The sequence below is a fragment of the Panthera pardus genome, unplaced genomic scaffold (assembly GCF_024362965.1).
Source record: "Panthera pardus isolate Hobbes unplaced genomic scaffold, ASM2436296v1 HiC_scaffold_16, whole genome shotgun sequence".
Taxonomy (NCBI): domain Eukaryota; kingdom Metazoa; phylum Chordata; class Mammalia; order Carnivora; family Felidae; genus Panthera; species Panthera pardus.
Window position 1 is genome coordinate 133,235,637 of NW_026526721.1, and position 20,374 is coordinate 133,256,010.

Genomic DNA, 20,374 nt, shown 5'->3' on the forward strand with positions numbered 1-20,374 from the left:
CTGTGGTTAACATCTCTGCGGCGTACCAACAGACTTTCTCTGAAAATCTAAGCTTCTCTGAATCTCTGAGGTGGCAGGATTCTGAGAAACCTGGCAGCGGCCTGGCCACCGCCATGAGAGCACTAGCTGAATTATACGCACATACGCCCAGGAACGACACCTCCATTTTTAACACATAGTGAGTTCGGGCCCTGGTGCTGATGCTGACACCGGCAGGTAGGAGCCTTCAGCCATCACGTTCATGCATCCCACAGACTGGCAGAGCCTGTCACCCAGGTGCTGAGGCCACCCTGGATCAGCGGGGGAGGGCGCAAGGCTTGTGCCTTCCCCATCACCTAGCCCCGTGACGTTATTGCGAGTAAGAGTTAATCATGCAAGTGCTCAGTACCTGGGCACAGTACCTGACACTTCACTGACTGGATTGTATTTGCGGCACCCCTGTCATGTGGACAAGCTTGGCATTCTCCCCATCATATTACAGATAAGGAAATGGAGGCTCTCAGAGCTCACTTGTCAGACTCAAAGAACCTTCTTCACTGGCTGGACATGGGCTGGAGCCCTGGCATCTTGAGTAAGGACAAAGTAAGACAGGCAGGGCCCAGGGCATTGGGGTCCAGTGGCACTAAAACCTCCTCTGAACGGGGTTGGTTGGGAGTGATACTGGCCTCCCTCTCCCCCCCAGTCTGTCAGAACTGGCCCCGGCTCTTTCCCCACGGGTAATGTTTGTGGGAATGAGAGCAAAGAGGCTTGGGAAAAATCTAGGACAGGCTGGGTCTCATAATCTGGGGAAAGTGAAGGGGTGTCCCGGCCTCCTAACTCCTGCATTCTGGGCTCCCAGGGTCATCTACTCACCTCCTCCCCTTCCATACACTGCTCCTGCGTCTTCACCCATATCCAGTGGTCCAAGAGCAGTTACTGCAAGGGAAGTGTGGTCCAGCTGTGTCCCTGCCCCGGGGGAAAAGGAATCGGCCATCCTGAAGAGTCTCTGCCACGTCATTCTCATCTGAAATTATCTCCGTCATTTGTTCACAGAAGCAATGCATTGAATAAGAAGGCTTTGCCTGTCTCCCGCACTGGACCCCGAGCTCCCTGAAGACAGGGATCTTGTCTATCTTGTTCACTGTGCGTCTCCAGCTCCTAGAACATAGTAAGTGCTCTACAAATATGGGTGAACGAATTGCTAAAGCTCAGACCCTCTTTTCAAGGAGGGAAATGCAAGTTCTGGACTTGGAGGGCTGGTCACAAGACGAGGGGGTTTGGAGGAGACGAGTCCTGTTAGGGTGTTAGGGAAAGTCACCCATTGCTGCATCACCACCTACCATGAAACTTAACGGCTTAAATCAGCAATCGTTTTGTTTGCTCATGATTGTGTAATTTGGGAGGAGTTCAGCAGGTGTGCCTTGTCTCTGCTCCACAGTGTCAACTGGGACCGAAGGATCCGCTTCCAAGACGGCTCACTCTAAGTCGGCCGCTGGCTGTTGGTTTCACACAGGCCTCTCTGCAGGGCCGCTTGGGTTTTCTTGCCGCGTGATGACTGGGTTCTAAGAGTGAGTATACCAAAGACAGGAAGTAGAAGCGGTCTGTCCTCTTAAGGCCTGGGCCCAGAAACTGTCACTGCATCATGTCCTCCATATTTTACTGGTTAAAAAGTCCCAGAGCCAAGAAAGATTCAAGGGGCTCTTGATGGAAAGAGTGTCAAAAAGTTTCGGGGCCCTGCCTAAAACCATCACAGAAGGCTTCCTGGAGGAGAGGTGTGAGTAGCTACAAACATTAGAGGTTTGAACAGCACCTTTAAGCTCTTCGGTATGGCTGGAGCAGGACTACCTTGGACTACCGCAGCATGGCTGAGGCCTCGCTCCAGCTACCCTGAAGAAGCCTCCAGTCAATGGGCGTGGTGGATTGTATTCTCCCAATGTGGCCATAGCACTTCCTGTCTCACACGTGCTTCCAGAATGTTGCCTACTTCAACAACTGGAATCTATTTCCCTTCCCCTTGAAACGGGACGGACGTGTGACTACCTCAACGAGAAGACTGGGGCAGAAGCGACGCTGTGTGACTTCTGAGGCTAGGTCATAAAAGGTGACAGGACTTCCCCTTGGTGCTCACTCTCTCTCTCTTCCTCTCTCTCTCTCTCTCTCCAGACACTCGCTCTTGGAACTGAGGCATGTGCTGCAAGGAAGCCCAGGCCACGTGAAGAGGCCACTTTGGGGATCCCAGCAGATAGCCCATGATCCTGGCACCAACTGTCAGGCGTCTAAGTGAGCCAATTCAGAGGACCCCGGCCCCCAGCCTTCGAGTCTTCCATCAGAGGCACCAGTGACAGACCATCCTCACCATGTTCTGTCTGCATTCCGGACCCACACGACCCATGGGCATGATAAATGGTTACTTAATGCCAACTTCTGAGTGATTTTTTGGGTAGCCATAGTAACTGGCACAGTGGGCAAAGTGAAATATAGCAGTGCGACCTCCAGAAAGCAGTTCCACGGGCAGGAGGAGTCTGGTGGAAACTCACCAGAACGGTCCGGCCATTGAAGCTGGCTTCCACCAGGTATAAACTGGGGAGCAAGGGAAGGTGTTTTGGACAGAGAAAAGGGCATATGTGAGGCCTTGAGCCAGGAAGGGGCCTAGCAGGAAGAAGGTTAGCGGGCTAGCACACAGCCCTGTGGGGACAGGGTGGGTGGTACAAGGGGCCACCCTTCATCCTGGGCACTTGGAGGACAGCCCTGGGTCAGATCCGCTTCCAGGTAAGGAGGGGGGACGGTAAGTCAGAGGAATAAGGCCCAGCGAGTGAGGACGAGGCCTCTGCTGTGCAGGTGCGTGGGTAAGAGGGCCTGACCAAGCTGTGGGATGGGAGGCTGTGCGGGAACCAGAGGCTCCTGACTGGATGGATGCGGGGCTAGGACCAGAAGCTGAGGTGGCAGGAGGTGGGGATCCCCATGTTGAGGGACAAGGGGAAGGGCAGCGTACGATGCTCTTCTTTCGACAGCATGGCCTTTGTTAGCTGTCCTTCCTCTGGGAAGATCCCCTGGGGATGTGACATCTACTGCAGTCCCTTTCCCCCTTCAGTTACACCTTGTGACGAAACTCTTTATCCCTCTGAGACAGAAAGACACAGGAGAGTTTGGCCGCTTCCTCAACAACGGCTGCCGTGAGCTCAGGCCTCAGGTGTCTGCTGGGGTCCCCCAGCTGGGTACGCTTTCTGGCCAGAACTGCTGCTAGAGCGTCAAGCCTACATTACAGCACATGCCTGGGGGAAACGCATCCTGCTTGGTGCTGTCCGTGCACCCTCCTCCCCGGATCCTAGCTCCTGGCGGGGATTTGCAGGGAGTAGAGTGTCCCTGCCTCGCCGCTGGAGGAGGATGGCAGGCGGGGCCTAGGTCACTGGTCTCACCTCTGAGCCTTCAGGAGCCTCTCCGGCCAGAGGACTTCCCTGGGCTCTCTCGGTACCGAAACCTTTTCTGGCGTTCCTGGCAGACACGTGTCTCTTCCCCCGTTTCCCGGCAACCCGTGCATCCTGGCATCCAAGCAGCCTGACGCTTTGAGGGTGTTGTGTGGAGCCTGCTGAAGGAACAAGTGGCCGAGGCCGAATGCATGCTCAGGGTCCACGCATCAACCATCTGTGCCTCCCGGGCCCTTCACCTTTCTGTGAGAAGGGTCCTTTCTCGCCACAGATGCGCCTCCCAGAGTGCACAAATTTCTGGTGACACACACATACCCTTAAGAGGTCAAGAATGTGGCCTGACAGAGACAAGTTACAAAATAAAAACAAAGCTGTCGGTGGTCCCCCTAATGGCGCATTTCGGGGAGGAGTTGGGGACTTGGTGGAGCAGTCCGAGGGTGCCTCGGCCCTGGGTGGGACTGGTGACTCCTCTGCACAGCTGTCTGTGAGGCCAGAGGACCCCCTTTGACCACCTGCAACCCGTTCCCACTTACCCATCACCCTGGCTGCAGGGGAGGCAGGGACAAGGCTTCTGCCTGTAGAAGGGGTCCTGGGAGGAGGATGTGTTGTTAGTGCGATTCCCCGATTCCCCGGGGCTGGCCCTGAGAGAAGATTGAAGAGTGGCTTGTTTAAGTGGGAGGGGCAAATGCCAAGGAGGAGTGGGGAAGGGAGTCAGGAGGGGAAGGCACTCAGCACCTGGATTCAACCCTGCAGGGAAGCCTCCCTCCCCCGCCAGCCTGCACTCACCACTCCTCAGCCAGAGCAGAGCCCCTCCCGGGAGATGGGGCCCCAAAGTTCTCAGGCACAGATGTAGGTAGTGCAGGAGGATGAGCCAGCTGCCCAGAAATGGTCTTCCCAGAGGATACGGGTGAAGCCCCCATCATACCTGCCGCACAGGGTCCCTGTTCCCGGCGGCCGGCGAGGGATGCCAGCGTGCGTGGCTGTCACTGGTCACCATCACCAGCATGAGCCACCTGAGAAGTGTGCCGGGCCCTCCAACTTTTTCATGGCAGAACCTGTGGATAATAAAGTTGCTTGGGGGAATAGGTTGTGACCCATGGGAGGGAAAGTCCCTTGCTGGCTGGGCCTGGGGCAGAGACCTAGGCCAGGGATGGGCCCACGCAGAAGTTCTGGCAGTGGCACAAAGGTATCACTGGCCTCATGGCTCTACCTAAGCTAAAAAGATCCCCCTTACCTTTCCTAGTTTAAGACTTGGGGGTGCCCTCCCCACCGTGGCCCTGCATCAAACCCTGTGTTAGGTGGGCATAAGTGAGGCTACCAGGGCAAACCTGGTGTGGAGGGGAGACCGTGCAGAGGGGAGGGCAAGCCGTTGGGGCCACACCCCTAAATGACTTCTTGGAGCATCGGGCCTAGCAGGGCCCAAATTGGGGAAGAAGGGACTGGCAGGGTTAGGCGTGAGCCCTAGGGAAGTGCCTCATGCAGTGACATGGGTGAGGCTGGGCTGGGGGCCCTGCTGGCCATGTCCTGGACTGGTGTCCTGTGACTCAGGCCTGCTCAGCATCTTGCCCTGGTCCCCCACCCAGAACAAGTCAAGCTACATTCTCAGTTTCACATTAGTCTTTTATTATAACTGTATTTAATGGGATCACTTTGCCAAAAGGAGAAGTCATTTCTTAAATCAGTATGAGTTACAGCATAAAGATGAATGAGAACAAAGCAATAGGATATAAATGGCACAACAGGATATTCCATAAGTCAAACGAATTGTGCCATCGTGAGACAAACTATTATGACAACTTTTACATCAAAGTGGTCTCAAGCCTGTTTACAGGAACTTTAGATTTCTTTTTAACACTATAAAAAGAGAGCTTTTGAAAGTAACATGGGGGGTGGGGTGGGGAAGCGGTTTTGGCCCGTGAGAAGGAAGCTCGGCTTGCCAGGTGCCGTCCTTAATCCATCCCGGCCTCCTCTCCCTGTCCCACGGCCCCCCAGAGCCCCTGTTCTGTACACATGGGGGCGGGGACCGGTGTGCACCTGCAGGGGAGGGGGATGGAATGATGGAATGGCCTGGCCTCCACAGGACAGCCACTGGGAGGGCCTGCATCGCCCCTCCCCTGCTCCCCGCAACACTGGTTCTGTAACAGCCCCTGGAGGCAACTTCTTAAGGAAACAATAAAATGAAAACAAAAATAGTAAATTTAAGTCAACTCTGGCAGATTACCTATCTTTAGGAGACAACGTAACTGCCACTGAGTTTTGTATTTGTTCATCGTCTCTGACAAAGTGGAGGAGTCCTTCGTGTTAGCGGTGGGCAATCAGACCCGAAGGACTAACGAACTCTGTCAGATGCAGAGAAGGCAAAGCACAGGGAGGCCTCGGGTGTATTTTTAGTCACACTTATTCCGCAGTGGTATTACTTCTTACCAGATTGCAGTTAGAAGTGAGCATTTGCAGGAGATCACCTTTGGAAGAAGAATCCAGTATAATTAAATGTTTAAAGTGTTATAAGACCCCTTGGCATATACAAAAGGTAAGGCAAAGTCATAATGACTTTCTTTCTCTAATCTGTAGCTCTCATATGTAATGTACAGAGAGAAAATTTAACTCAAATTTCCAAACTGATCAGAGAGGAATGCATGAAACACAGACACACATATTAAAAAAGTGGATGACAGAATTCATCTAAGCTTTACAAATATAAAATCTATTTAACTGCTAATAATCAAAACATGAGAGGGTTCCACTGATTATATTTGTTAAAGAAAAATAAAAAGGTTTCATATATTCAGGATTTAAAAAAATGTGCAATGAAACAGAAGTACCTGATAAAATAATAAAAAAGGAACACATTCTTTTAATAGCACTGTAACTAATAAAAATGCAAACAATGCTCGACTATGAAAAATAACAAGTCACTTAAAATGACTGAGAGAGTAATACAATTCTCAAACCCCATGGATCTATGGAAAGTGGAGGGTGGCACTGCCCACGTCCCACTCCCCCTCGTGCCTCCTTCCTCGGAGGGGGGAGCAGCGCACTGGGGACCGCAGAAGCAACAGCTCTGAGGGACCCCGTCGCTTCCCGTGTAGCACAGACACAGAAGCACAGAACGGAGGACCTGCCCCTGGTGTGCTGGCGGGCCGGGGGTGTTCAGTGACTCGTAGACACCCAGCCGTCTGCGACTGCAGGGAGGTAGCCTAGAGCCTTGTCAGGGTGCTGGCTGTCTGGCAGCTCCCGTGTGCCCACTGACACTGGACTATCACGACTCTAGCTCTCAGGGCCAAGGAAATGCTCGAAACGAGCAGACGGCTGTCCGCCACTGCGAGGGGACAGCCAGCTCTGTGGCCCTTTCCAGCCACTGTCCTGGAGCCCTGGCGAGGATGGCTCTAGGCTTCTTACCTTAGAACCGAAAACACCAACAGCTCCCCAAACTAGGTCCGCGGAGAGAAAATAATGGCAACCTGGTGCAGCTGCAAGGCCACTCACTGCATGGGGACCTTGGGAGCATACAAAGTGTCTTCAAGGCGACACACAGTAACTTACTCAGTCACCCCCACAGGGGGCTGGGCAGACCACTCAGACAGGACGCTCATCAGCGTATCTTTGAGTGACCACGGAAGGCCCAACAACCCTGTTATCTGAGCGAAACCAGAGTTGTCATTCCTCTTCCAGCTCACGCGTTCAGAGATTTTCCTGCTAGAGGTTAAGAACAAATCTTAGAGCTACTTAGAACCCTCTCTGTAGTAGCTGACTCTCGAGTCATTGCTAGTTTTTGGAGAGCGAGAGCACGTGGGAAATGAGGTCATTATCACGTTTGTCTGTAGAGAGATACATGGTTAGCAGTGGGAAGGATGTACACGGTGTGTGTTCTTTCAAACTTAGCTTTTCGCTCGTGGGCATGACAGGTTCCGCTGCCCAGAGGCCTCGCCATCCTCAGAGCAGAGGCCCTAAGAGCCAGTCACCTCAGGGCAGGGGCACTGTGGCTCTCCTGTCAGAACTCCTGCTTGGGCACAGGAGAGGGGAAGTGTCCTCTATAGGGACTTCTCCTTAAGGAGACAAACAGCTCCTGTGATGCTTTCTGCCCATCGCGATTCCATAAGCTGCCTACGGAAAAGCGCAAATCCCCACCCTGTGCTGAAGCCCGGGGAGGCACAGCCACGCCAGACCTGGTCCTGCCCCGGCGGTGGTGCCTGGGATGCAGTGCACAACCGAACCCAGGCCCTGCAGCTCCTACACTTGGCTCCCAGCAAGGAAGGGCTGTGCAGAAATCCCACACCTTCCTGACATCTGGAATGTTCTGCGGGAAGCCCTGCTCCCCCAGAAGGGACTCCAGGTCTAGTTTCCTGTTACTGCTACTTTAAGGCCAATGGGAGATCCTGACTCTGGATGGGAATGAGTTTGGGTTTTTCCCTTTACTTCTCAATTGACAGGTGACAAATGTATTCTAGCGTCAAAGCTACAGAGGCTTTACCAGAAAACTGAGAGATGTTTATCCCACAAGTCAGGGTCACATTTACCAATTCAAGGAAGTAATATTGTTACAACTTTTGAAATCAGTGCAGCAAAGATTGGCTCAACGTGACCTTGCTTTCTGGTTGTGAAAGATCCTAAGAGGAGCAGTACAATTGTCTGAGGAGGGACAGTGATGGCCAGAGTCGATCTGGCCTGAGGTCTGGAAATGTACTCTTTAACAAATGAAAAAAATCTAACTCCCATCACACTGAAATAGGATTCCTAAGTTTAGACCCTGTTTCTAAAGATTGCTATAACTTTCTGAAAGGTCAGTGATGGGTTTTTTCCAGGCCTGGAACCTACCAGTTCTAGTCCATTCTGTTGTATTTGGCTCTGCTGTATGGCTTCCCAAAGGAGGAATGAAAGACGCTGAGATACAGATTTCCAGAGAGAAAGCCTTCTTGATATCAATCGATTTTCCTACGCCTGATGCTCTGAGGGAGGGAAGATTTGAAACCAACTCTTCTTCCTTCTTCTAGTTATAATTAAAGGAGTTGCCACACCTAATTCTTAGTTGGGGAGAAGAGGACAGAGGAAAAGTGATTCTAATTGTGGTCTGGTCTTTTTTTTGACAGTGAGCATGATCCTGGATACTTAACCCAGGTCCACCTCAGAGGAAGGGTGGGGTGGGACGAGGTAAGGGCCACGAAAGCCCTGTCTACGTTCTGGTGAACATCAGTCCGTGTGCTCTGTGGCCCCGTCTGCCTCTCCCTGGAGGGTTCCGATGGGCTGCGCTAGGGCCACAGGCCTGCTGGGAAGGAAGTGTTGGTTTCAGAGGGGTCTCCGCTGGGGGAGCCTCAGCCAGACCCTGGGGCCGCTGAGGGGGGTGGCCAGTCCCTACAAGGAAAGCCAAGGGCACTGTGGTCAGATGTCCAGGGGGCTCACAATAGTGAAGCCAGAGTCCTTGCTGTTGCTGCTGCTGTCCTCATCGGGGCTGGAGCTGGGGTTGCTGGAGGAAGCTGAGGCTGGGCCCATCAGTGGGTCAGAGAACACCAGAGGGGAGCGGGCCAGGGGCTCGCTTTTCCCAGAGGTGCTTCGGAGGGTGCGAAGAGGCTGCGCCTGGCCTGAGAAGGACCCCTTGGTGCTGCCCGTGTCGTCTTCTTTGGAGACCAGGATGAAGTCGTCTGCGCTCCCTCTGTCCGTGCGCCCCGGTGTTTCTGAAGAGGACTGTGAAGCAGAGTCAGAAGTAGAGGTGGATGAGAGAAGAATCCAGTGAAATGAGAGAACTAAGTAGTAGCCCTGGGAGCACTTCATGGAAGTTCAAGTCCCTGGCCCGATGCTCTTCCTTGGAAAGATGCAATGTTTGGCCAGGTACTTCCCAGTGGCGGGGGGCCAGCTCCCCTGAAGCTGGATGCTGGGTTCCCAGGGCAATAGAGTAAATCTCCTGCCTGATAAGTTGAGAGAGGCCGGCTCAAGAGACAGCCAGCAGGCTGCAGACAGACTCCCTGCCAGCTGCACGTGGCACCCTGCCGTGCGCATCACTCGTCTTCCTCGGGCTTTAATGTTCTCATCTGCGAAATGGGGATAAGGACAGCATCTGTGACCTAGCGTGTGGTCACCGTGCAGTGAGATCACGTGCATGGATGTGAATCACACAGAATTGGCTCCCTAATGTAAGCCCAGATCCGGAGCGGTTTTACTACTGGCTTAAAGAATAGCTTCAGGAGGGCCTAATGTATGTATCTCATAACCAGCTCATCCCGGGTATGCGCTTAGGGGCCCCCTGGGACAATGGTGGCAAACACAAAAACCAGGAATGGTTAAGTGCCAAGTATATGGCAAAAGGCAGAAAGGCAGAAGTGGTTTACTGACCATGCTTTTCCTTTCTTCTTAAGCAATTATGAGTAGCGTTTGTTTTTGACTAAAAATGCAGACATCTATGAACATGAGTAAGGGTTTTGGGTTAAGCCCAGAGAAGCCCCTGCCCGCCCTGACGTGAGGAAAGCTACAGCCTGACCAAGGATGTTTCAGAGCTGGCCAGGCGGAAGAAGTGCTGACATAAGCTGGTGTGGTGCCCACACCTGCTCGACCACCCACCTCGCCTACTCTCCCACAGCGTGGGTGGTGGCTGGGGAGGGGGTCTGAGGTCTGACGACATGTGCACAGTGCCGTGGCTGGAAGTGCCACCCGATCCTCTGGCCTCCAGACCAGTATGGCCTGGGCCACCGGTGGGCTGTGGGCAGAGCCTGGACAGGTAGCTGGCAACACTTCCAAGGGAAATCTGGGCTTGACTGACTGTGCTTTCTCTGAACTACATGTTCTTGGTGACATGCGGGTGGTGAGTAGCTAAATAATGGCTCAGGTGCCTCTACCCTCTGACCCTCTGTCCACCTTTAAGATATTTAATTGGGAGAACAGAAACAAATTAGCCTTGAGATCACAGGGCTTGAGACAACAGGTCTTGAAGTTCCTCATCTCAAGGTTTAAAGCTGTTTCCATTCCATCAACACATTAACTCTTACAAAACTGAGGAGACACACAGATCCTGGCACTCTGGTAGAAGGGGATGTGATCATAGCTGGTACTAGGGCAGTTTGGGAGAGAAACACCGTCCATTGTGAGGTGTACCCAGTTGGACGGTGCCACCCTTGGAGAGGCTGGAAGGGACACGTGAGTGGGGCTTGTGCTCCCACGCATATATATGCACATGGGGTGCAGGGCCGGCTGGGCTGTGGGACCTCAGCTTCAACCTTCTACCTCCAAAGTGTGGACACTGTTCATGTGACCACTGTCCTGCACTGCAAACTGTGAAAACCTTGACCTCTCACCCCACGTAGGGTCTGTGGCTGGAACGCTGCTGGGCAGAGCTCATCTTAGTTTGAAAATAAAAAGAGCATGTACAGCAGGCCCTATTTTCAGAGTGACTACAGAAATACCATGACAACCCACTCTCCTTTGGCTTACAGTGAATACATTACAAGACTTTGAAGAGGAGAAATACGTTATAAAGCCTGTGACTGGAAGTAAAGATGAGGTTCCTGCCATCACTCTAATTATCTGGCACATTTCTGGGAAAGTAGTGAAGTCAAGTTACTAATCTTGGGTTACCCCCCTGCCTCCCATTCCCAGAAAAAATTATGGACTGACTCAGACAAAGCACGGCAGAGCTGGCAGGGCCTGACCTTCTTTTATTACCCCTCCTCACCTTTATATTACAGATCACAAAAGGAAGCCCATTTCAGAGGCCTGGTGGCCTGGCCATTGTCACAAAGCGAATTAAAAGATCTGGACTCTTCTGGACTCCTACCTAGAACTTTTTTCTAAACACAAAGATGCCTTCTTTCTGGATTTCCATAGCAGCCTTTGCTACTACCCGGTTCTGTTTATATCATTTACACAATCCTCTTTTTTTTTTTTTTTGCCAAACACAAGCATGTACTATACAATGGGAGGTTTCAACCCGTCAGTCCTGCCTAAAGCTGGCCAGGACCAGCACAATATACAGCCCCCGGACCCCGACCTGCTGTCCTCACCCTGCCTCATTTCTTACCTTGAGTTTAGGAACATGGTGGATGCAGGTGAGCCCAACTGTGGACTAGCTGTTCAAGAGAAGTGTGCTCTTTCTATGCTGATATAGAAGCACCCAGCCACAGGTGGATATTGAGTACTTAAAAGGTGGCTAGTGTGACGGAGGAACTGTATTTTTAACTTAAAGCCATTTAATCTTAATGAGTTTAAATTTAATTTTAGATAGACATCTGGCTAGTAGCTACTGTATTTAGACAATGCAGATATAGACCATACAAATAAAAATAGGGGCCCCAAGTACCAGTGAGGCACATGATGTGGGCTGGCTGACGAAAAGAATCTAGAGTCCTACAGGGTCCTGCCGTCTACTGCCATAGAGTTGAGTCAAGTTTACCAAAAAACTTCCAAACGAGTGTGTGAAGGACAGACTGGGAGGAAGGGGCAGAATGTGGCTCTTCCCATTCTACAGAATACAATTTTGCATCTGCTCTTTTCAGAGCTGGGGATAAGATCTGTGAGTCAAATGGAAAGAACAGTACTAACCAACATGCTGGCAGGGACTGAGGCACGTGCATTTCCAAAAAGGAAAAGCCCTACTGAAGCTCCTGATGGGGAAGGGCACTGAGCCACCTGCCCCAAGGCGGTGAGCCTGACCCTCGGCATTGTCCTTTGCACGTACTTTCGTGCTAAACCAAGAAGCAAAGCTCATTCCCAACTTAGGAATGAGCTGTGGCACAACCCACCGCACACCAAGACGTGGTGATTACATCTCCAGAAAATGTCTCCAAAGCCCGCCTCACACTGTTGCCCCGGCCTCTGGCCCTCTAACTGGAAGCTCATCAGCGGGGGCCACATCCCATACCCTGAGCACCCTGAACACTTGGCAGAGCAGGCCCTCAGCTCACCTTTGGGAGGCAGGAGGGAAAACGCCTTCAGAACACCCACCTGGCCCACACGTTCCTGTCCAGAGCCAGCCCCCCTCTGCCACCCTGGCCCCACAGGGTAAGAAAGTAAGTCTGCCAGTTCCAAGCCCTGACAGTCGTCCCAAGGCTTGAGACACAGGTTCCTAAGGAAAGATGCTGGGCCAGGACTGCCAGCCTGGTGGTTCCTGTATGAATCTAGACCAGATCCCCGGGCACTGGGGCACAAGGCTCCAGACATTTGGCTCTCTATGCGACCTGTTGCTTCATCTGGGATTTCTCTTGCCTTTCCTCCCGTGAAGGCAAGAGGAGAGCACTGCTTCCCTAATTCTTCCTTCCTCAGATAAAACCTCTTTCAGGAGTACAGGGTTTTTTTTTTTTTTGTTTTTATAAACTGCTAACATCCTTGGGGAAGAAGCCATGGCAGGAATGAGCAAAGAAGAAAAGCCCTGCTATTTTCCCTTTTCCCACTTTTCTTCTTTTCCACTTAACCCTACAGAGGAACAGAGATGCAGAGAAGGCAGCTGTGGGGTCTCTGGGCACAGGATGGGTTGACTGTGTTTTAGAAGCGCACACAGAGGCAGGTCTCTTGGATGCTGCACAGGAGTGTGGCTCTGCCAGAGCAAGGGCATATCCTATTTCGGGCCATCTACACCTCACGGCTGGCTCACTTTGAGTGTGCACATGGGTTCTGCTGGGGCAATGGCGGTAACAGGTAGGTTCTTACAAAATGAAAACTGGGAGTAACAATGGCAAAGTATAATCAAGAAGCTTTAAATTTAGCAAATTCATTAGTGCTTTTGAAAGGTCTTTTTCTGTAATATTTTTACACATTCAAATAAAAAAATCATGTTAAATTTTAAAACAGCATTGTCAATTAAAAATAGTTGGGGGGTGAGCCTAAACTCAACAAAATTTGAATGAAGAAATGATTATTGAAAAACATCTGCTTAGGGAAGGAGAATTTGGAGGAACTAATCAAATTAAACTTGCAATGTTAATGCTCTATTCATGTGGCTAAAAATGCAGACTAAATGCTCTATGAAAACTTTTTTTTTTTTTTTTAACGTTTATTCATTTTTTGAGACAGAGAGAGACAGAGCATGAATGGGGGAAGGTCAGAGAGAGAGGGAGACACAGAATCTGAAACAGGCTCCAGGCTCCGAGCTGTCAGCACAGAGCCCGACGCGGGGCTCGAACTCATGGACCGCGAGATCATGACCTGAGCTGAAGTCGGACACCCAACCGACTGAGCCACCCAGGCGCCCCGAAAACTTCTTTTTAAAGCTGAATGAAATTAACCACACAAGCCTCTCTCTCCTTGAAGAGTACTCTTCAAACTAAAAAAATTCCCATTCTAACATATCATTTTGGTTTTTTCATCACAAAAATAATTTGTAAGTATCTGGATGCTCGGTTTTGAGAGAGAGCCTTAGATGAGATTTTGCTAATGTTCATTTTTCAAGATGAAACTTTGTAAGCCATGAAACAGTGTATTATTAGGGATTTTTAGTCCTGTCAGAGAAAGTATAGTGAGGAAGCATGGTGGAGCTAGGAGCCTACTGGATTGGAACAGGAGTTCTGGAAACGTGATGCCTGTTGAGCCTATGTGCCTCTGAGGCCTTCATTTTCTCACTGGTAAAATAAGCAGACAGGACTAAGCACAAGAGGAATTTCTTGGATTCTTTCTCACTGGAAAATTCTATGTTCCTATGTTAGAATAAAGTATATAGTATGTCAACACCTTGAGAGCAGGGGTCAGCAAACTATGGCCCATAAGCCAAATCTGGTCCGTGGCCTGTTTTTGCATGGCTCTCAAGCTGAGAATCGCTTATACATTTTTAAAGGTTGTAAAAACAAAGAAACAAACACACCAAATACAAAAACAAATACGTGACATAGACCACATGTGGCCTATAACTCCTAAAATATTAATGAGCTGATCCTTTACAGGAAGACTCCGCTGACCTCTCTCCCTCAGAGGATGGACATCAATGAGAAGCCCTCCTCCACGAAGGCAAAAAAAAGGTCTAGCCAACTGAAGTACACTCAGGAGAGCACTGGGAAAGAATGAACAGCACTTCCTGTGCTAACGGGGAATTGGGGCGTCAGCTAGAGGTAACCAATAGCTGAGGCAGAGATCTGGCTTTCTAATGTCACACAATAGGACTGGTAGGAGGTTCAGGCCAAAGCTGCTGCATACAGGCATGTAGGTTGTATACTGAACAACTCTGGGAGATAACAGCCTAATTGTTATCATTGTGAACGGTACCCCGTAGGGCACTAGGGTATGTAACTCGCACAGCTGTATACAGCACTTCTGGCTCAGGCCACCCGTGGTATTTGACAGCTGAACTTCACACACGGTAATTTGAAATGACTTTGGCAAAGTTTTCATTATTCCTTGCTTTGAAGAACTCTCGTGAATGTGCCCCCATCAAGTTCATGTGACACAGTTCATCGGAGCTCTTATACCTGCTTGGTGGCCCCAGGTGTTTGGTCGCTCTGGCCTTGGCCTTGGCCCTGGCCACTGGAGCAGTAGTGATCATCTGAGATGGTGATCTGCTCATTCTCCTCAGCTTCCAGCTGACTCTGGTTGAAACGCAGGGAACCTTTTAGAATGTCTTTGATCTATTTTTCAAAAAAGAAGAAAATAAATGAAAAAGGTGAATGAGTTTGTTTTGAAATGCTAGCTAAACCTCTAATACCTTTAAACTAGACTTATCATGGGCCATTTTTTAATAGGATGATGAATATATTACCACAAGAAAGGAATAACAGGAAAAAATCCAACTGTATCAAAGCCATGGACTTATTAATGACCAAGGAAAATTTCCGAGTCTTAATGGCCAGGCTCTCATGGGGTCAGACATGGGTGTCACATCCTGGGCAGTTATCTTAGAGCAGGAAGTGCCATTTGCCTACACACTCAGCCCCACTGAACGGCCCTTAGCTACTCAAGTGACTACACCCCAGCTGAACTGTTAATAACACAGGCAGACGGCTCTGAGAGCAGCACGCTCTTTTCATTAACGCGTACGTTCCACTCAGCCCTCCAAAGGTTGGGTGAGTGTGGTCCTTGTGGGTCTGAGGCCTGCCGTGGGTGGCTTGTGCTCCGAGGACAGCATGTGTTTATGGGTAAACAAGTGAACATGCTGCCAGACCAGGCAACACCAGCTCTGGGTGAGGAACCAACTGAATGGCTTTGGTACGAGGAAGAAGCAAGGGTGAGAGTGGAAAAGTAGCTTGGGCTACAAGCCAGTCAGACATAATCACTCGTGGGAGCACGAGGCGTAAAAAGGTGGCGGTTCAGGATGGGCTCTGTCTGGGAGGAAATGAGGGGCTGGGGGGATGTTGGCTCTAATACGTGCATGGTCCACCCTCCACAGGATACCCTCCCCAACAAGCACTGAAAGATGGCCAGCGGGACACAAAGTCAGATCAATGGACATACCTGTTTTAATCCTGCCAGAGAAACCAGAATTTGATCTTCTTTTTCCAAATTTTCTTGTAATATCACATCTTGAATATTTACTGAAAATAGAAGAATGATATTTTATAACTAATGCCCTGAGTATAACTTATCTGCTGCCACATCATTACTTGCTTGGAAATGTTTCTGTCCAATCTCATAGTAAGTATTTCCACCAAGGACGCTCTGCCAAAGTGCAGATGAGGCAGGTGTGGGGGAGAGCAGAGGGGAGCTCCGAGCCCGGAGAGCACAGCCTTCCCACCGACGAGACACAAATGTGTTCTTATGATGACAAATGTGTCTTCACTTCTGCAGAGAGACCAGGGCACCTCCTGCTAACCTACAATGTGAACAGTCTAGAGCATTCATCCAGCCTCTGGGAGGAAGCGTTTCATTCTGAGCTTCCTACACCGCCTCATGGTTCCATCGGGTTAACTCACCTCTGTCTCTGAAGACCAGGTCCTCCCAGGTGACTGAAGTCAGTAAAGACACCGTCTTTGAAGATTTAAACAGTAAAGCATGTTGTAAACTCAACAAAATGGTAAGAATAAAAGAACAAACTCACGGCACCACAGGTTGCCATCGGACATCACTGCCTATGGAGTCTGCCTGACTTCACCCGGGGTCTTCACAGGAGCTACTTCTCTACGTCCTCTAGGAGGCTCACCCTCCGTGTGAGACGTCCTTCACCCAGGCCGGATTGGGGGGATCCAGCAAGTCAGCCGTGACCGCCAGGCTCAGCATCGCACTGAGCTGCACGGTCAACATGCAGCGGGCCTCGGGGCTCCCCCACGACACGCCTAAGGGACGCACACGGCCCTGTTGCTGGTGGGCCTGACTGAGCCGGGGTTCTCAGGAGAGCTCAGGGGAGGAGGAAGAGCCCCCCCACACCTTCCCCCCGACCAGGGCTAGGCAGGAGAATGTGTGGGGTGAAGGGCAACTAAAACACACTTTAAAGAGGATACCAATATGCACACCAATCGGAGAATCATGACAATAAGTAGGCTTACCCTCCACTAACATCTCCTTGCTTATTTTGTGGCCTTAAATCACACCTACTTATATGCACGGGCCTACAAGGCCCATGCTTAGTCACTCACTCAGTAGAGTGGTCTCAGTCTCGACTCGAGACTCCTCAGTTGTATGCCTGGCCCCCTACGGCCACCAGAGCTGTGTATCACTCCCTGCCGGCCTGCCCCTGCCCCACTGCTAGCGGAGGCAGGGCCGGCACACTGCTCTCTTGGCCCTGGGGGGCTGGGCCCACATCCGTGCAGACCAGCTCTTCCTCACTGTTCAACTCGGGTCCCATGATGCCTCTTCAGAGCAGCCTTCCTGCCCATCCAAACTAAGGGAGCCCGGGTCACAGAGCCTCTGGGCGCTGCCACATCATCTCTTTTCCTGTACTTTCACGAAGCACCTGTCACCATCTGGCATTCTCACATGCATTTGCTGGCGTGTCTATTGTCCACCTCCCCCAACAGAATACAAGCCCCAAGACTGTCTTGTTCAGGGCTATCCTCTCGGCCCTTGGCATGAGACCTACCTTTCAGGTACAGTGTAAGTCCTGACTGACTGACTGAACAAACGTGGGAAAACATTCTTGGAACTTGCATTTCAAAACACTGCTATGCTAAATATTTCCAAAAATATTTCCAGTTAAGGGAAAAGGCAATGACTGATACCGTCAACATGGGCCCAGCCTGACAGTCTGTTAGAATCTTCAATAGGAATAACTCTCTAACCCATGCTGACAAGTCCTCTCACACACCGCAGCAGAAAAACAGCAGCTTTTATTTATGCAGAAAACGTGACTGTAGTTTCTGGCTCATATAAAGGCCTGCTTCAAAACAAGAAAGCAAGATGAATGGGAATGGAATAATAGATATAATTAGAGAGTGAATGTTTCTGGTTTCCTTAAAAGCCTGTAACAATTTGTTCTCTCTCAACAGAAAAACAATGCAGAATCCACTCCACAAGACATCAACGACAACCAACGGCAGGAAGCTGACAAGAAGCAGTTATGTAGGTCTGTCAGGGGATTGAATATGGTCACTTCTGTTTTTACGAATGCCATGGTTTTCAGGCAGAGGTCTCAGGGTCTGCGGGCTGCACGTAGCAGCTGCGTAGTTTGGTGGGGCGGTGAGCTCTGCACACTGAGCCGCAGTGTGGGGCAGATGTCCCAGCTCCTGCTGTGCAAGCAGGGGCAGCAGGGGAATAACTCCGGGGCCCTGGGAGGAAGCTCAGCCAATGGATGCAGGGATATCTGGACATCTGGAAGAAGCACGGGAGGCTTCTTGGAGAGGAGGCCACTGGAGGCCAGATCAGGGGACCATGATAAGAGGAAACGTGCAGAAAGCAAATGTGATGTATCCTGCTGCCCCAGCTCGATCTTCAGCTCCTGCCTGCCCCTTTGACGGTCTTCTGTGGAACATATCCTGAATCAAAAGGTTTGGCCAAAATGCCCGGCTCCTGCCTCCAGTGTAATGTGGGGCCCATGGTCAGCGGCAACACAGCCGAAGGCCTTTAGGGTCATAGGCTATAGGCTAGCAGGGCAATCAGTCAATGGTTCCAGTGGGGACAGAGGCCGGTAACTATGCAGGAACAGATATCTCCTTAGAGGCGAGCAAAGACCCAGAGGGCACCCAGAGATCCTTCCTCAAAGACCAAAGAGACACGTGAGCCATCCTAGAGCCCTGACATCATCCTGGCAGGGAGAAGAGACAAAGCGGAGACACTCTAACTGGGGGCATTTGTTCAGCTGAGATGGCTAACTTGTAAGAGACAAAGTTGCCTTTAAGTGGCAGACTTAAGCCTTGGACTCTGCCACTGGTGGGGACGGACCTCCAGAGTGAGGTTTCTGTACCCCCGAGTTTAAATATATGATCTATCACCCCAGTACAGAAGTAGTGGTATCTACCTGACATCTTACAAAATCATACTGGCCATATTGCCTGAAAATCTCAGGAGGCAAGTCCTCCCAATGTGCCCTCCTGGACGCCACAAACCCATACAACTGCGTGGTGGTGGTGTTCGCAGTGGGCAGGCTGAAGAGGGGAGTGGCGGTGAAGGTGGAAGAGGACAGGCCCCTTGTTTTTCATTGCAGGTCTAAGTGGCAATGATGCCCCATGATCTAAAGGCCACTCTATCCCATGTGCTCTTGCTTGCTTAAAAGCAGGAACAGCCAACAAGCCTAGGTGCCCCCTACGGTACCATCTCCTGGGTCTAGAGGTGGCAGAGCTGTGTGTGGGCCACCCCCCCAGCCCCACCCTCTACTCCTTCCTCACCAAGATCCTCACCAGATCACACCCAGGGCAGCACCCTGCGCCCCTTCCCTCACAGCCGAGGTGGGTCATGTGACACAGCTTTGGCCAATGAGGTGTAAGTCCCCAGATGGAGCTTCTGGGAATCTCCTCATTGGGTCTGACTCAGTCTGTGGCTTTTGGGCCTTTACTCTTCCCACTTTCCCTGCTGAAATGCGGGCAGGAGCTCCACAAGTCAGCTTGCAAGGACTGTGGGCGATGAACCAGAGGAAGCCTGGGGCCCTGGGCACATCACGGAGTTGCTACACCTGTTTGGACTGCCCACCTCTGGGCTTCTTTTAGTTATGAAAAAAATAGTAATAACCTCCTGATGTGTTTATTCTACTGCTTTTGGGATTATGTTATTAGCAGCTCTATTAGTCTCAAGGTACTACAGACTGGGTGGTTTAAAACAACAGAGATTTGGGGCGCCTGGGTGGCTTAGTCGGTTGAGCATCCGACTTCGGCTCAGGTCATGATCTCACGGTCTGTGGGTTCGAGCCCCGCTTCAGGCTCTCTGCTGAAACTCAGAGCCCGGAGCCTGCTTCGGATTCTGTGTCTCCCTCTCTCTCTGCCCCTCCCCCACTCTCTGTCTCTCAAAAATAAATAAATGTAAAAAAATTTTTTTTTAAACAACAGAAATTTATTCTCAGTTCTGAAAGCTGTAAGTCCGGGGTCAAGGTGTCGGCAGGGCCGTGTCCCCTGGAAGTTCTAGGGAAGCACTCTTCTTTGCCTCTGGAGGTTGTTTGCAATCCTTGGCATCCCTTGGCTTTGTCTCCATCATTACATGGCATTCTCTCTGTATGTTTGTGTTCAAAATCCCCTCTTTTAATAAGGACACCAGTCACTGGATTAATCAAGTCTTACCTCATCTCAACGTAATTATATCTTGTAAAGACCCTATTTACCAAAAGGTCACATTCACAAGTTCCAGATGGACACGGAATGGGGAGGAAACACTATTCGACCTGGTACGGCAGCTAAACTCTTCCCTGTTACACAGAATATGAGCCGTCCAGTTCCTTTACTGAAAGGGGGCCGAGACAGCCCCACCAATCCTCTCCTGCGCGCAGAGTACAACTTCAAGTTCCAGGCTGGCTCTGGCCTGCTGTGCAGTTAGGCGAGCCAAGGGCACTCCCAGGGTGGGAGAAGAGCCCAGAGCCTTACTATCTTCAGCAGCATACCCTTTTCCCAGAAACTTTTCAGCCTTATTTTTTTTGGACAGGATCAAAGATCACCTTTTAGAATCTGATGAAAACCAAAACCTTCTGCCCTGAAAACCCACACATGTATATAATG

General features: G+C 50.8%; 1 protein-coding gene and 1 long non-coding RNA gene across 12 annotated transcripts in view; one reads left to right on the forward strand and one right to left on the reverse strand.

Moving 5' to 3' along the window:
- Positions 1-1,040: 1,040 nt before the first annotated feature.
- Positions 1,041-2,400, forward strand: LOC109258639 (uncharacterized). The gene is made up of 3 exons (XR_008422602.1): positions 1,041-1,147; positions 1,418-1,547; positions 2,143-2,400. It is a non-coding gene; the product is annotated as an uncharacterized LOC109258639 (long non-coding RNA).
- A 2,603-nt stretch (positions 2,401-5,003) lies between these two features.
- Positions 5,004-20,374, reverse strand: part of TBC1D5 (TBC1 domain family member 5) — a 533,248-nt gene continuing 517,877 nt past the window's right edge. For all 11 annotated transcript variants that reach the window (XM_019435515.2, XM_019435530.2, XM_019435508.2 and 8 more), the window contains 3 exons: positions 15,759-15,838; positions 14,780-14,935; positions 5,004-9,083 (listed from right to left, as the gene is read on the reverse strand). In XM_019435515.2, coding sequence (XP_019291060.2) covers positions 8,781-9,083; positions 14,780-14,935; positions 15,759-15,838 — 539 coding nt within the window. In that variant the 3' untranslated portion in view covers positions 5,004-8,780. The remainder of the gene's footprint in view (positions 9,084-14,779; positions 14,936-15,758; positions 15,839-20,374) is intronic.